At 47.6% G+C, this 17516-nt stretch overlaps 1 protein-coding gene across 4 annotated transcripts in view; it reads left to right on the forward strand.

Moving 5' to 3' along the window:
- Positions 1–17516, forward strand: part of rab27a (RAB27A, member RAS oncogene family) — a 172485-nt gene that overhangs the window by 143427 nt on the left and 11542 nt on the right. For all 4 annotated transcript variants that reach the window (XM_072470770.1, XM_072470768.1, XM_072470772.1 and 1 more), the window contains 3 exons: positions 3910–3995; positions 10521–10624; positions 14505–14628. In XM_072470770.1, coding sequence (XP_072326871.1) covers positions 3910–3995; positions 10521–10624; positions 14505–14628 — 314 coding nt within the window. The remainder of the gene's footprint in view (positions 1–3909; positions 3996–10520; positions 10625–14504; positions 14629–17516) is intronic.

Here is a 17516-nt window from a genome sequence, read left to right on the forward strand (position 1 = left end):
TTCTGTGTGCTTATTATCTGAAGAGCTGAGGGCAGGAGGTATCTGGTTGGGTCTTCAGTCTGTGATGCCTTGGTTGATTTGAACTTTTCAATGAGGGAGAATCAAACCATTGCCCCTTGACATTCAATGGCATTACTATCCTTGAATCCCCCAATATCAACTTCCTGGAGATTACTATTGACCAGCAACTGAACTGGACTAGCCATATAAGTACTGTGGCTACAAGAGCAGGTCAGAGGCTAGGAATCCTGTGGCAAGTAACTCTCCTCCTGATTTGCTAAAGCCTGTCCACCACCTACAAGACACAAGTGAGGAGCATGATGGAATACTCCACACTTGCCTGGATTAGTGCAGCTCCAACAACATTCAAAGGTCAAAACTTTCCAGGGTAGCTTGATTTCTACCCTTCCGCAGACATTCACTCACCCCACCATCGAAGCACAGTAGCAGCCGTGTGTGCTATCTACAGGATGCGCTGCAGAAACTCACCTAAGCTCCTTAAGCAGCAGCTTACAACCCCATGAACACTACCATCTAGAAGAACAAGGGCAACAGATACCTGGGAACACCACCACCTGAAGTTCCACTCCAAGTCTCTCACCATCCTGATTTGGAAATATATCGCCATTCCTTCACTGTCGCTGTGTCAAAATCCTGGAACACCCTCCCTAGCAGCACAGTGGGTGTACTTGCACCACATGGACTGCAGCGGTTCAAGAAGGCAGCTCACCACCATCTTCTCAAGGGCAAAGGGCAATCAGAAATGGACAACAAATGTTGGCCTTGCCAGTGAAGCCCACATCCTATAAAAATGAATTTTTAACAAGATGCAAAATATATAACAGGCCCAGGTCCAGAGAATGGAAAACTAACCAGGATTCTCACACTTGTTGTAATTCCAATGGCCCCCGCAGGAATGAATCTGGAACATGGGTGAAAAAGCCTTGGCTCAAAATTCCTATTAGCTGAATCACAGCTCTTGAAGTACCAATGGAATCATGAGCCAAGAGGGATGAAAGTTGCTGAGATGTTTTTGTTGGACATTACATAGCATCAAAACATTAAAGAAGACATCAAATCTTAATGTTGGCCAAAAGTATTGGAAGTTTCAACACTTGATTCCAAAAGCTGGGTTCAATCTGGAGAGCTATCAGTGGCTGTCCTTATCAAAGGCATAATGGGAGAGGGAATGAAATGAAAATGAAATGAAATGAAAATCGCTTGTCACAAGTAGGCTTCAAATGAAGTTACTGTGAGAAGCCCTCAGTCGCCACATTCCGGCGCCTGTTCGGGGAGGCTGTTACGGGAATTGAACCGTGCTGCTGGCCTGCCTTGGTTTGCTTTTAAAGCCAGCGATTTAGCCCTGTGCTAAACAGCCTCTTGGGGTGATGGTGGAAATAAAGTCCCATTCGAGAATGAATTTTGTAGTTTTAAATATTGACCGAAGATCTTGTTTTAACACCACGGTAGCATGGTGGTTAGCACAATTGCTTCACAGCTCCAGGGTCCCAGGTTCGATTCCCGACTTGGGTCACTGTCTGTGCGGAGTCTGCACGTTCTCCCCGTGTGTGCGTGGGTTTCCTCCGGGTGCTCCGGTTTCCTCCCACAGTCCAAAGATGTGCAGGTTAGGTGGATTGGCCATGCTAAATTGCCCTTGGTGTCTAAAATTGCCCTTAGTGTTGGGTGGGGTTACTGGGTTATGGGGATAGGGTGGAGGTGTGGGCTTGGGTAGGGTGCTCTTTCAAAGCGCCGGTGCAGACTCGATCGGCCGAATGGCCTCCTTCTGCACTGTAAATTCTATGATTCTATGAACATTGTGAGGAGGTTGCAAGTGACCTCAATGCAGATCCCTCTTGCATGTAATTTGAATGAGATATCCAACCATCCAGTAATGAGTGTAAATTGGGATTGCTGCAGTGAGGAGCAAGTATGCTGGAAGAAGAGAAGAGAGCGAGAGATGAGCTGAGGTTTGAAGTACTAGCATTTTGCTACTGTCAGTCAGGTTTGACGAACTTGATCTTGCCGCCTTGCGTTTGGAATGTATTGGATTCTGATATTTAAGGACATTTTGTTTCAGTAGACATCCATGTGTCAGAATATCTTGTAACTTATTTTGATTTGTGTGAGCAATAGTACTTCAGCTGGTGGCTGAAATGCCATCTCTGGCACTTTTGTGCTCTGCATTTTTGAAGTGCTGTAATTAATGCAATTGACTTGCATTGTGGTTTAATCGTCATCTGTCTTGATTTCAAGCAGCTAATTATTGTCTGATTATTCTGAGAGCTGTTTTTGCTGACTTACTGTAACTGCTTAATTCTCTGTAGTCTGTTCCTTTTGTTGAATTATTTCCATTATCTCCAGCTTTTTATTGCAGCCATTTGCTCTCTCATCGCTTCTTTAAACCTCGGTAACTGGATGTGCCTCCGGGGCTGTGCCTAAGCTTTGACAATGGAGTGGGTGGAGCAGCTGCTAGAAACCACTTTCAGCTGCCATTTCGCCTTTAGCTGTCGGATTTTTGACGAGACAGTTGGGTTCAGCAAGAACATATTGAACTTGAAGGGTTTATAAAACCAAGTGCTGCTTAATTTATTCACTGAGATTTTCCAATTAATTAATGCTGGAACTGAATCGTTCAGTAACATAACCTACCACGACTTGGATTTGAGCTCATTGCAAGACTAGTAGATTCCTCTACTTTGTCTGTCATCAGACAGACCCAGCCTTCTGCCTGCCTTCTCTATTTCCCTGATGCCTCTTTTCTATCCGATTTGGGACTGCCACATTTTGGATCCGGCTCTCCTTTGGTTTGCAAACCAGTAGGTCATAGCCCACGTTTCCAATAACACATGCCTCCACCAGGAAATCATTGCCTGAGGATAACACTTAATTTTAACGCTCTGCAAACCGAGAGTCAAGAATAAAATAATACCCTGCGATTGTGAATACTTCACTTTTCACACATCCTGACCAGCGTGATTCACACTTTGTATGCAGTGAGCACTAAATGTGTACAATTTTCAGCACAGAAATGGGATTGCGGCCCATCATTAGGATGAATGATGTGGCCTGACATCCATGTGACCAATGCTGCAAGTTTCTACACTTTTTGGCCGTGATTGTCTGGCCCCATCGTGGTGGGGCTGGCTGCGGGGGATTTGGCGGCCCAGCTGAAAGTGGCTTTCAGTGGGACTGGACGATCCTAGCAGTGGGCGGGGCTGGAAGATCCCACCTTTTTGTCTTTGAAGTGCATTTGCTTCATGACTGCTGCAAGTTTGCTCCCTATGAAGTCCCCAAAATGTCCCTTTCTGGTTAATGAAGTTGCTTGCCCTGCCCTTCACATGGTACAAAATTGGCGATTTCACTCTGGAGCCAGGTTGATAGAAAGTTTGGGAAATGTCACGACCGGTGTTGCCGCAATGGGAACTGCTCTGGTGGTTTGGGAGGGGAAAATAATCTTAGTTTGTATTTATCCATCCAGTCCTTCACCTGATAGTGGTTTTGAAGCTGTGGTGAAGATTGGAAATATCCGGGTTTCCAGCACGTAAGGCATTCGTAATGGATCTGGTGCAACACAGCATATTTGGCTGAATGTGTGTACCATCTTCGCTCTGTTAGAATATTGGCGACGCCTGCCAGCTAGCAATAGGATGCTAGGAATGGGACAGACATGCCGGACTTGCTTCATGAAGGCTCCTCTCTGTATGCGCAACATGAAAACAAATATTAACTTTTCGGATAATAATTGCTTTAAATCAATATTGTGAACACCCTATATTCTGGTATGTTAAAATCTGCTGGAAACCTACCCGCTTGACCTCAGCCCAAGCTTTGGCTAAATCTGCTGCTCCAATATTTATAACCTAGCCGACTGATGTTTGTTCTTAAAGAAAGTTTTAAATATTTTTATAGGTTTATAAGCCCAGTGGCCCAGATGGCAATGCCGGGAGGGGACAGAGGATACACCTGCAGCTTTGGGACACAGCTGGTCAGGAAAGGTAGGTGTTTATCATTTTCTTTTTTAAAACATTTTTATTCTCCTTTTTCACATTTTCCCCCAAATTTGCCCCAGCAACAATAAACAATGAGCAGTAACACCAATCCCATCCTCCCACCAACCCCTAAACAACTGCCTGCGTGTTAACATAAACAAATAACAAAAAGGAATCCGGAATCATCCATAGTCACCATTAACACACACAGTCTCCCCCACCCCCGACCAAAGTTCGATGTTATCCAATTCTTGAAAGTGCATAATGAATAACGCCCATGAATTATAGAGACCCTCCATCCTTCCCCTCAGTTCAAACTTAACCTTCTCAAGAGTCAAGAATTCCAACAGGTCCCCCCGCCACACCAGGGCACAGGGTGGAGAGGTTGCTCTCCAACCCATCAGGATCCGCCTTTGGGCGATCAACGAGGCGAAGGCCTCCGCACACGTTTCCAACCCTGGCTGGTCTGACACTCCGAATATGACCTCCCGAGGGTCCAGGTCCAGTTTCACGTGCACCACTTTAGAGATTACCCTAAAAACCTCGTACCGGTAATCCTCCAGCTTTGGACAGGACCAAAACATATGAACGTGATTTGCGCCCCCCCCCCCCCCTCAACAACGTTCAGACGCATCTTCTACCCCCTCAAAGAGCGGGCTCATCCTCGCCCTTGTGAGGTGTGCTCTATATACCACCTTCAGCTGTATCAGCCCCAACCTAGTGCACGAGGTGGAGGTGTTCACTCTCCGGAGCACCACACACCAGAACCCTTCCTCCATACCCTCTCCCAACTCTTCCTCCCACTTTGCTTTGATCCCTTCCAGTGGTGCCTTCTCCTTTTCCAAAACTGCCGACACTACCCCCTTCTCCAGTCCCCCTGTCGTCAGCACCTCCTCCAGCAATGTGGAGGCCGGCTCCACCGGGAAGCTCTGTATCTCCTTCCTGGCAAAATCTCGAACCTGCATGTATCTAAACATTTCCCCCTTGTTCCAGCACATACTTGGGTGTTTATCATTTTCAAGTCTTTCTTTTAATACAGTATGAGATGAAATCTGCAGAATATTATATTTGATTCCTCCTGTTTTCAGTAGACAATATTGAAATATCTCCTTCCCAGCCACGTTGCCCCCCCCGCTTGCATGCACACCAATTTCATCTGTAAATGGATCCAGGTTTGTATATGTCTGCAGTTAATCTGTGCCACTCTCAGCACTGATTGAACGGTGTGATGAGGCTTGTCTTGTTGCCTTTCCAGATTGGACTATTGGTCACGACTCACTTACCTACCATTTCAAAATGTCCTGCTTCTTACTCTTTTCACCTGTTTAATGTCTTGCCTGTTGCAGTAAGGCAGTGAAATTGTGGATCTGGCTGATTTTGATCCATTTAATGATGCACATTTTTAAAAAATATATATATTTTATTCAAATTTTTCGGCCAAACAAAACAATACAAAGGTTTTCCTTTTTACAACAATAAAACAATATAAATAACAGTGACCGTTTTAACAAGTAAATAAATAAAATAAAAACTAAATGGCAACTGCCATTACAAAAATAATAACTCTCCAGAAATAAAATCAAACAATCCAATATACATAACCAAGTACAAATATCTATACAAAAACACCCCTGAGGACCCCCCCCCCCTCCCCCCTGGGTTGCTGCTGTTACCTTCCCATTTCCTTTATTGTTCTGCGAGGTAGTCAATGAACGGTTGCCACTGCCTGGTGAACCCTTGAGCCGAACCCCTTAGTGCAAACTTTATCCGTTCTAGTTTTATAAACCCTGCCATGTCATTTATCCAGGTCTCCACGCCCGGGGGTTTGGCTTCCTTCCACATAAGCAATATCCTTCACCGGGCTACTAGGGACGCAAAGGCCAAGACATCAGCCACTTTCGCCTCCTGCACTCCCGGCTCTTCTGCAACCCCAACTATAGCCAACCCCCAGCCTGGCTCGACCTGGACCCCCACCACCTTCGAAAGCACCATTGCCACCCCCACCCAGAACCACTGCAGTGCCGGGCATGACCAAAACATGTGGGTGTGGTTTGCTGGGCTTCTCGAGCATCTCCCACACCTATCCTCTACCCCAAAAAATTTACTGAGCCTTGCTCCGGTCATATGCGCCCTGTGCAAAACCTTGAATTGTATCAGGCTTAGCCTGGCGCACGAGGACGACGAGTTTACCCTACATAGGGCATCAGCCCACAGCCCCTCCTCAATCTCTTCCCCCAGCTCTTCTTCCCATTTCCCCTTCAGCTCATCCACCAGGATCTCCCCCCTCGTCCCTCATTTCCCTGTATATATCCGACACCCTACCATCCCCCACCCATGCCCCTGAGATCACTCTATCTTGAATTTCCTGCATCGGGAGCTGAGGGAATTCCCTCACCTGTTGCCTCACAAAAGCCCTCAGTTGCATGTACCAAAATGCATTCCCTTGGGGCAACCCGTATTTTTCCGTCAGCGCTCCCAGACTCGCAAACGTCCCGTCTACGAACAGATCTCTCCGTTGCACAACCCCAGCTCTCTGCCATGCTCCAAATCCCCCATCTATTCTCCCCGGGACAAACCTATGATTATTTCTTATCGGGGACCGCACCGAGGCTCCCGTCCTTCCCCTATGTCGTCTCCACTGCCCCCAAATTTTTAGCGTTGCCACCACCACTGGACTTGCGGTGTATTTCTTCGGGGAGAACGGCAACAGCGCCGTCACCAGTGCTTGTAGGCTGGTTCCTTTGCAGGACGCCATCTCCAATCTCTTCCACGCCGCTCCCTCCCCTTCTCCCATCCACTTACACACCATTGAGATATTGGCGGCCCAGTAGTATTCACTTAGGCTCGGTAGTGCCAGTCCCCCCCCTATCCCTGCTACTCTGCAAGAACCCCCTCCTCACTCTCGGGGTCTTCCCAGCCCACACAAAACTCATGACACTTTTCTCAATTTTCTTGAAAAAAGCCTTCGTGACCATCACCGGAAGCACTGAAACACAGAGGAATCTCGGGAGGACTACCATTTTGACCGCCTGCACCCTACCCACCAGTGACAGGGGCACCATGTCCCATCTCTTAAAATCCTCCTCCATCTGTTCCACCAATCTTGTTAAATTAAGCCTATGTAAGGTTCCCCAATTCCTGGCTATCTGAATCCCTAAGTACCGGAAATCTCTCGTTACCTTCCTCAGCGGTAAATCATCTATTCCCCTGCTCTGCTCCCCCGGATGCACCACAAACAACTCACTCTTCCCCATATTCAATTTGTACCCCGGAAATTCCCCAAACGCCCTGAGTGTCTGCATTATCTCAGGCATCCCCTCCACTGCGTCCGCAACATACAGCAATAAATCATCTGCATACAAAGATGCCCGGTGTTCTTCTCCTCCCCTGAGTACTCCCCTCCACTTCCTGGAGCCCCTCAGTGCTATGGCCAGGGGCTCAATCGCCAATGCAAACAGTAACGGAGACAGGGGACACCCCTGCCTCGTCCCTCTATGAAGACGGAAGTAGTCAGACCTCTGCCTGTTCGTGACCACACTCGCCACCGGGGCCCTATACAGCAGCTGTACCCATCCAATAAACCCTTCTCCAAAACCAAATCTCCTCAGCACCTCCCACAGATAATCCCACTCCACTCTGTCGAATGCTTTCTCGGCGTCCATCGCCACCACTATCTCCGCCTCCCCCTCTGGTGGGGGCATCATCATTACCCCTAGCAACCTCCGTATGTTCGTGTTCAGCTGTCTCCCCTTAACGAACCCAGTTTGATCCTCGTGGACCACCCCCGGGACACAGTCCTCTATCCTCGTCACCATCACCTTGTCCAGGAGCTTAGCATCTACGTTTAAAAGGGAAATGGGCCTGTAGGACCCACATTGCAGCGGGTCTTTTTCCTTCTTCAAAAGGAGCGATATCGTCGCCTCCGACATAGTCGGGGGCAACTGCCCGCTTTCCCTGGCCTCATTAAAGGTTCTCGTCAAAAGCGGGGCCAGTAGGTCCATATATTTCCTATAAAATTCCACCGGGAATCCGTCCGGTCCCGGGGCCTTCCCCGCCTGCATGCTCCCAATCCCTTTTACCACCTCCTCCATCTCAATCTGTGCTCCCAGTCCCGCCCTCTCCTGCTCCTCCACCTTCGGGAATTCCAGCTGATCCAGGAAACACATCATTCCCTTCCGGGGGCTGAGCCTTATATAACCTCTCATAGAATGCCTTGAACACCCCGTTCACCCTCTCCGCTCCCCGTTCCATCTCTCCCTCCTCATCTCTCACCCCACCTATCTCCCTCGCTGCTCCCCTCTTCCTCAATTGGTGGGCCAGTAGCTGACTCGCCTTCTCTCCATACTCATACTGTACATCCTGTGCCCTCCTCCACTGTGCCTCTGCCTTACCCGTGGTCAGCAGGTCAAATTCCACATGTAACCTTTGTCTTTCCCTGTACAGTCCCTCCTCCGGTGCCTCTGCATATTGCCTGTCCACCCTCAAAGGTTCTTTCAACAATCGCTCCCTTTCTTTACCCTCTTGCTTCCCTTTATGTGCCCTTATGGATATCAGTTCCCCTCTGACCACCGCCTTCAACGCCTCCCAGTACACTCCCACCTGAACCTCTCCATTGTCATTAAGCTCCAAGTACCTTTCGATACACCCCCTCACCCTTAAACATACCCCCTCATCCGCCAATAAGCCCATATCCATTCTCCAGAGTGGGTGCTGTTCTTTTTCCTCTCCTACCTCCAGGTCTACCCAATGTGGAGCGTGGTCCGAAATGGCTATGGCCGTATACTCCGTCCCTGTCACCTTCGGAATCAGTGCCCTTCCCAAGACAAAAAAGTCTATCCGTGAGTATACTTTGTGAACATGGGAGAAAAATGAGAACTCCTTACTCCTAGGCCTACTAAATCTCCAGGGGTCTACCCCTCCCATCTGCTCCATGAAGTCCTTGAGCACCCTGGCCGCTGCCGGCCTCCTCCCGGTCCTGGACCTCGGCCGGTCCAGCCCTGGATCAAGCACCGTATTGAAGTCCCCCCCCCATTACCAACTTTCCCGCCTCCAGGTCCGGGATACGTCCCAACATACGCCTCATAAAATTTGCATCATCCCAGTTCGGGGCGTATACGTTCACCAGAACCACCGCCTCCCCTTGCAATCTGCCACTCACCATCACATATCTACCCCCACTATCCGCCACTATGGTCTTTGCCTCAAACAGTACCCGTTTCCCCACTAAGATAGCCACCCCCCTATTCTTCGCATCTAAACCCGAATGAAACACCTGCCCCACCCATCCTTTACGTAGTCTGACCTGGTCTATCAGTTTCAGATGCGTCTCCTGCAACATAACCACATCTGCCTTTAATTTCTTTAGGTGTGCGAGTACCCGTGCCCTTTTAATCGGCCCGTTCAGCCCTCTCACGTTCCACGTGATCAGCCGGGTTGGGGGGCTCTTTACCCCCCCCCCCTTAATGATGCACATTTGACCAGCCTTGAACCCAATGTGAAAGGCATCTCGTCCATGCTGTTGTTTCCCCCAACTCCAGTGTGTTGAGAAATTTTCCTCTGTTTGTGACCGACCTTTGTAACCTCCCTGATGTGAAGTTGTATTTCCAGTCCCTTTCTCTCCGCCCTTTTTATTTCCACAGTCCTGATATGCAAATGATTGGAACGAGTTAATTTGAGGCCAGAGCTGGATAATTGTCCCATGCTTAGCTTAGCCAACACTGAACAGGAGGTAAGAAGGAACATTTTGAGGAGGGGAGTAGGAGAGAGGTCACGATTGAGGCAGGGGACTGAAAGCACGATCAAAGAGAACAAATTTTTTTTGTAAAAAAAAATGGAAGAAACTAGGGAGGGAGTTCCAGAGCACAATTTTTTTTTCTTTTATTCGTTGATGGGATGTGGGTGTCGCCCCGGGCCAGTATTTATTGCCCATCCCCAAATGTCATGGAGGGGGCAGTTAAGGGTCAACCACATTGCTGAGGGTCTGGAGTCACATGTAGGCCAGATCAGGTAAAGATGGTAGATTTCCTTCCCTAAAGGACATTAGTGAACCAGATGTGTTTTTATGACAATTGACAATGGTTTAATGGTCATCATTAGACTTTAAATTCCAGGTTTTTATTGAATTCAAATTTCACCAGTTGCAGTGGCAGGATTCGAATCTGGGTCCCCAGACTGCTTTGACAAAGAGTCATTGGACTCGAAATGTTAGCTCTTTTCTCTCCCTACAGATGCTGCCAGACCTGCTGAGATTTTCCAGCATTTTCTCTTCCCCAGGGTATTACCCTGGGTTTCTGGTTTCTAGTCCAGTGACAGCCACCACCTCCCCTTGAGGAAGTCTCTAATTCTGATGACTTCAGATCGCCAAAGCTAAATGAAGATTGAAGATGCTATCATACAATTACAAAATTAAAATCCTTATTATTTTTCTAACTTTTCCTTTGCACAAACTATTATCTGTCTGCCGGTTGCATAATGCTATTCTGAAGCCCTGTGATGATGGATTATAATTGATTTTTCTTCCTTCTCATTCAGGTTCCGTAGCCTAACGACTGCCTTCTTTAGAGATGCTATGGGCTTTCTTTTGATATTCGATTTGACAAATGAGCAAAGCTTCCTCAATGTCAGGAACTGGATAAGTACGTTCTGCTGGGAGAGTCTCCTTTTTCAAGTGAAAGCTTGCTTCTGTTTACTTGAGTTTAAGAACAAAGAAAGGTACAGCACAGGATTAGGTCCTTCAGCCCTCCAAGCCTGCGCCCCCCACCCCCGGCGATTCTCTGGCCCGCGATGGGCCGAAGTCCCGCTGCTGCTATGCCGGTCCCGCCGGCGTGAATTGAACCAGGTCCCTTACCGGCAGGACCTGGCGGCGTGAGCGGGGTCCTGGGGGGGTGGGGGTGGGGGGGGGGGGGGGGCGCGGGGCAATCGGGCCCCAGGGGGTGCCCCCACGGTGGCCTGGCCCACGAACGGGGCCCACCGATCCGCAGGCAGGCCTGTGCCGTGGGGGCACCCTTTTACTACGTGTCGGCCGTGTAGGTCTCCGCGATGGCCGACGCATAGGTGACTCCCCACCCCACCCCCCCCCCCCCCCTCCCCCGGCATGCGCGGGGATGACGTCAGCAGCCGCTGATGCTCCCGACTTCCACCGGCCGGCGGAGTCCCTTCGGCCCCGGCTGGCGTGGCGCCAAAGGCCTTCCACGCCAGCCGGCTGAACGGCAACCACTCCGGCGTGGGCCTAGCCCCTAAAGATGAGGGCTTGGCCCCTAAAGGTGCGGATTTACCGCACCTTTTGGGGCGGCCCGACACCGGAGTGGTTCACGCCACTCCATCCTGCCGGGACCCCCTGCCCCGCCGGGTAGGGGAGAATCCCACCCCATGTCTTTGAGAGGTCACAGACAAAATGTGAAAAAATATTCACCAAGAACCTGAAGTTAAATAGACAGGGAAAACTCACCTAGTATTCGGAGCATTTACCTGTGCCATTTTATTTGTTTTGCTATCTGGCCAAATTTCTTTGTATCTCATAGTGCTTTTTCCTCCAATAGTTTATTCAGCCAAGGTGTTACGTACTATGTAGGGGAGCTCAAAACATTCAAGTTTTTGATTTAGTCCATAATTTATTAGTGAAATAAATGTAGTTTTAATGTTGGGGAAATACCTGTGATCTGTGCAGTGCTGCAGTACTTTGTTCATCACGTTGCTGCTTTTATCATAGATGTACGGTAATTACTTTTCGGGGTTCTGGTTTACATTGTCCTTTCCCTGTTTGCAATTAACCGGTGTGATTTCAAAAATAACGTACGGACAGAGCAAAAAAATGTATGAAATATTAAACACAGCATATATTTATCAAAGGGCAGGATTTTCGGATGGTCCTGCCGGGACCATCTGCCATCCCGACCCACCAATATCAACTGCCAACCATTAGTTGGCTCAGGGTGAGACTTTTGCCCCCACAGGAAGTTGTGTTGTAGCGAGCTGCCAGCCAGTCGAATGGATGGCGGCTCTATCGGCCCCCTAGTGCCAGGTTTGAGCAATGGCCACTGCTGGGGCTACAGCCAGTCCTCGAGGAAGAGTCCAGATGTAGGCAAGTCTAGGATATCCGCTGGCAGGCCCCAGCGAGGGGGATCATAGAATCATGGAATTTACAGTGCAGAATGAGGCCTTTCGGCCCATCGAGTTTGCACCGACCCCTACAAAGATCGTCCTACTCAAGCCCACGTATCTATCCTATCCCCGTAACCCAGCAACCCCCACTTAACCTTTTAGGACACTAAGGGCAATTTAGCATGGCCAATCCACCTAACCCGCACATCTTTGGACGGTGGGAGGAAACCCATGCAGACACGGGAGAACGTGCAGACACCACACAGACAGTGACCCAGCCGGGAATCGAACATGGGACCCTGGAGCTGTGAAGCAATTGTGCTAACCACTATGCTACCATGCTGCCCTTATGTGGTTTGGGGCCAGGTCTGAGAAGCTTGGCTGGGGAGCGATGGTTAGAGGTATGACCTTGAGCAACTGCAGCGTCCAATTGGTACAGAGGACCTCAAAAGGAGGTACCGTCCTCTCCAAACACAAGCCCATGTAGTTAAAAAAAGTTGCAAGGCTACCTGCTTGGCGTGGACACCCCCCCCATATGTGAAATGGGGGGAGGCAGTGGTCAAGCCACATGCTACATTTTTACGAGTCCCCTCCCACCTTCAAACCTGTTGTTGAGAGAGCTGTAACTTGTGTCTGCACCTGTATGGCCCTCCCCATCCTGTTATTTGACCGTGTCATTAAGGAGCCCATTTATGTACCCCCCCTTGGGATTATTGGCCCATGTAAGAAATTAAGAAGGTATGTTTTAATGTAAAATTATATTGAAGAGCAGATTATTACCGCTTTATAAAGGATAAGATTCCTCAGTTTAAAAAAAAAAAAGAACACACATTCCTAAATTCTAAATGCATCAAAGTGTAGGATCTGAAGATCCTTATTGCTCTGCCTCAGCCACACCACTTATCTCCTTCGGTGAATTGGAAGTACAGGGATTCTGCAGTCTTCACAAACAAGCATTGGAGATTTAAACAAAATCAGGAGGTGAACTGCTGCGTGGCAATTTTTTAAATAACAGTTGTTTCACTAATCTCTGCTTCAGATGTAACTTATTAAATGATGGGATCAGGGGTGAACTGGCAAGGTGGATACAGAACTGGCTAGGCCATAGAAGGCAGAGGGTAGCAATGGAGGGATGCTTTTCTAATTGGAGGGCTGTGACCAGTGGTGTTCCACAGGGATCAGTGCTGGGACCTTTGCTCTTTGTAGTATATATAAATGATTTGGAGGAAAATGTAACTGGTCTGATTAGTAAGTTTGCAGACGACACAAAGGTTGGTGGAATTGCGGATAGCGATGAGGACTGTCTGAGGATACAGCAGGATTTAGATTGTCTGGAGACTTGGGCGGAGAGATGGCAGATGGAGTTTAACCTGGACAAATGTGAGGTAATGCATTTTGGAAGGGCTAATGCAGGTAGGGAATATACAGTGAATGGTAGAACCCTCAAGAGTATTGAAAGTCAAAGAGATCTAGGAGTACAGGTCCACCGATCACTGAAAGGGGCTACACAGGTGGAGAAGGTAGTCAAGAAGGCATACGGCATGCTTGCCTTCATTGGCCGGGGCATTGAGTATAAGAATTGGCAAGTCATGTTGCAGCTGTATAGAACCTTAGTTAGGCCACACTTGGAGTATAGTGTTCAATTCTGGTCGCCACACTACCAGAAGGATGTGGAGGCTTTAGAGAGGGTGCAGAAGAGATTTACCAGAATGTTGCCTGGTATGGAGGGCATAAGCTATGAGGAGCGATTGAATAAACTCGGTTTGTTCTCACTGGAACGAAGGAGGTTGAGGGGCGACCTGATAGAGGTATACAAAATTATGAGGGGCATAGACAGAGTGGATAGTCAGAGGCTTTTCCCCAGGGTAGAGGGGTCAATTACTAGGGGGCATAGGTTTAAGGTGAGAGGGGCAAAGTTTAGAGTAGATGTACGAGGCAAGTTTTTTACGCAGAGGGTAGTGGGTGCCTGGAACTCGCTACCGGAGGAGGTAGTGGAGGCAGGGACGATAGGGACATTTAAGGGGCATCTTGACAAATATATGAATAGGATGGGAATAGAAGGATACGGACCCAGGAAGTGTAGAAGATTGTAGTTTAGTCGGGCAGTATGGTCGGCACGGGCTTGGAGGGCCGAAGGGCCTGTTCCTGTGCTGTACATTTCTTTGTTCTTTGTTCTTTGTAAATGAAATACATTTGAAGAAATGTAGCACCTTATCCTTTCGATGTGGGGTTCCCTGTTCCTATGGAGTGCTGGAATGATCTTGAATCCAGCTATTCCCTGCTCTACGCCTCACCTGGAATGGGTATTCATAAAGGATTATGATGTTTCATATTTTAACTGCATTGTTATCATTTTATAAAATATTGCTGGGTGTTTCTCTCACTCTCTCTGTCTCTGATAAATGTTTCACTCAGGTCAGCTTCAGATGCACGCATACTGTGAAAACCCAGACATTGTATTATGCGGCAATAAATGTGATTTAGAGGATCAGAGGGCTGTAAAAGAAGCAGCAGCCAAGGAGTTGGCAGAGAAATATGGGTAAGTGTTCTCCTCCCAAGCTGTAGAATGTTTGATGTTTATCCAATGGGGATGACGCTGTGTTTGAGTGAATTTTATTTTGAGTCAGACACAGTCTTATGGGCTGTTTCGTGAGGTTCCTGGGGAATGTTTACATGTTAAATAGTCAAAGGCAAGATTGTAGCACACTCACTAATATGATATTTGTGCAACTTTCTCACTCTAGTCAGTCAGATGTACGCATCTGAAGGGGCATCACGTGGCACAGTGGTTAGCACTGGGACTACAGTGCTGAGGTCCCGGGTTTGAATCCTGGTCCTGGGTCACTGTCCGTGTGGAGTTTCCACATTCTCCCCGTGTCTGCAGGGGTTTCACCCCCACAACCCAAAGATGTGCAGGTTAGGTGGATTGGCCATGCTAAATTGCCGCTTAATTGGAAAAAAAAAAAAAATTGGGTCCTCTGAATTTAGAAGAAAAAACAGATGTACGCATCTGAGAGGATTGTGTTCGGTTAAATGCTTTAAACAAATCTTTCAAAGGCAGAAGAGGACCTCCAAGGTGATGGTTTTTGTCAGGACATTTAGCCAATTCGGTTGCGAGACAGGTCACCTATGAACTCACCTTTTTTTTTAAACTTTGTTTCTGACCTCGCTCATTTTTACTTCATTTTTCAGTACACTAGCTAATGGAATTTTGGACAGCCATTAATTAGTTCAATTTTATTTAAAGTGGAAGTTTGAAAAGTTGCTGCTGCTAATCATGAATAATCCATGATTATGGGCAACACGGTGGCACAGGGGTATTGCTGGGATAGCACTGCTGCTTCACAGCACCAGGGACCTGAGTTTGATTTTGGCCTTGGATAACTGTCTGTGTGCAGTTTGAACATTCTCTCCCTGTGTCGGTGTGGATTTCCTCCGGGTGCTCCGGTTTTCTCCCACAGTCCAAAGATGTGCAGGGTGGGGGGTTGGGGTGGGGCGTTACGAGGATAGGGAGAAGTGTGTGCCGAGGTAGGCTGCTCTTACAGAGGGTTTATGCAGACTCGATGGGCTGAATGGCCTCATTCTGCACTGTAGAAATTCTATAGAATGAGATTGAAAATCAGGGGTGCAAACTATTAATTCGCAATACACCACCAGATTTTGCTGAGAATTAATTTTTTTTAAATTTAGTGTGCCCAATTCATTTTTCCCAATTAAAGGTTAATTTAGCATGGCTAATCCACCTACCCTGCATAACTTTGGGCTGTGGGGGCAAAACCCACACGAACATAAGTACATAAGAACTAGGAGCAGGAGTAGGCCATCTGGCCCCTCGAGCCTGCTCCGCCATTCAATGAGATCATGGCTGATCTTTTGTGGACTCAGCTCCACTTTCCGGCTCGAACACCATAACCCTTAATCCCTTTATTCTTCAAAAAACTATCTATCTTTATCTTAAAAACATTTAATGAAGGAGCCTCTACTGCTTCACTGGGCAAGGAATTCCATAGATTCACAACCCTTTGGGTGAAGAAGTTCCTCCTAAACTCAGTCCTAAATCTACTTCCCCTTATTTTGAGGCTATGCCCCCTAGTTCTGCTTTCACCCGCCAGTGGAAACAACCTGCCCACATCTATCCTATCTATTCCCTTCATAATTTTATATGTTTCTATAAGATCCCCCATCATCCTTCTAAATTCCAACGAGTACAGTCCCAGTCTACTCAACCTCCTCGTAATCCAACCCCTTCAGCTCTGGGATTAACCTAGTGAATCTCCTCCGCACACCCTCCAGCGCCAGTACATCCTTTCTCAAGTAAGGAGACCAAACCTGAACACAATACTCCAGGTGTGGCCTCACTAACTCCGTATACATTTGCAGCATAACCTCCCTAGTCTTAAACTCCATCCCTCTAGCAATGAAGGACAAAATTCCATTTGCCTTCTTAATCACCTGTTGCACCTGTAAACCAACTTTTTGCGACTCATGCACTCGCACACCCAGGTCTCTCTGCACAGCAGCATGTTTTAATATTTTATCATTTAAATAATAATCCAAACACGGGGAGAATGTGAAAACTCCACACGGATAGTGACCCAGAGCTGGAATCAAACCTGGGACATTGGTGCTGTGAGGCAGCAGTGCTAACCACTGCTCCACCGTGCTGCCCTCTGCTCGGAATTTATTACCGGCCTGACATTAGCGATCAGATATTTTCCAGTTCTCCAATTCCTATTGAGTGGTTAAGCATAATATATGGTTGTATAATTTATGGAGCCTGCTATTGTCGTGAAATGTAAAGGGGGAAGTAGGATGCATTGCACCTCTTTTATTAATAAGCTAGTTTTACAGTGATCGAACAGACCTGTGCTGCCGGCTGTTCAGTGCCTGCTCCAGAGGCATTTCTGTTATGATTTATTGAGTGTTTCTTACCATCATGGAAGGAAAGCAAAGCAGTGTGATTTCTATTTGAAAGGAAGGTGATCCATGTCCTGAGCTAGTATTGAATGTGTGATTTCTTCAGTAGAATATTTGAAATGTTACTGCAGTGTGAATATTCTGGTGTTTGGCATTGAAAAATCAGTCTCTAGTGTTGTGACCTCTCTCTTGGATGAGGTAACTTTTTTTTTTTACTAACCGTTTGTGAATAGTAGAATCGAACTGAATGCGCTGCCTGCTTTTTACGTGTGGTGCTGGGATCTCTCTGCGCAGGGTTGGCCATGGATAGAATTGCTTTTCATTCCTTAATTTTATTTAATTTTTAAAATTTGATCTTTCATGGGATGTGGGCATTGCTGGCTAGACCAGCTTTGGTTGCCCACCCCTAATTGCCCCTGAACTAAGTGGCTTGCTAGGTCATTTCAGAGGGATTTAAGAGCCCACCACATTGCTGTGGGTCTAGTCATACATAGGCCAGACCTGGTAAGG

The sequence above is a fragment of the Scyliorhinus torazame genome, chromosome 12 (genome assembly GCF_047496885.1).
Source record: "Scyliorhinus torazame isolate Kashiwa2021f chromosome 12, sScyTor2.1, whole genome shotgun sequence".
Taxonomy (NCBI): Eukaryota; Metazoa; Chordata; class Chondrichthyes; order Carcharhiniformes; family Scyliorhinidae; genus Scyliorhinus; species Scyliorhinus torazame.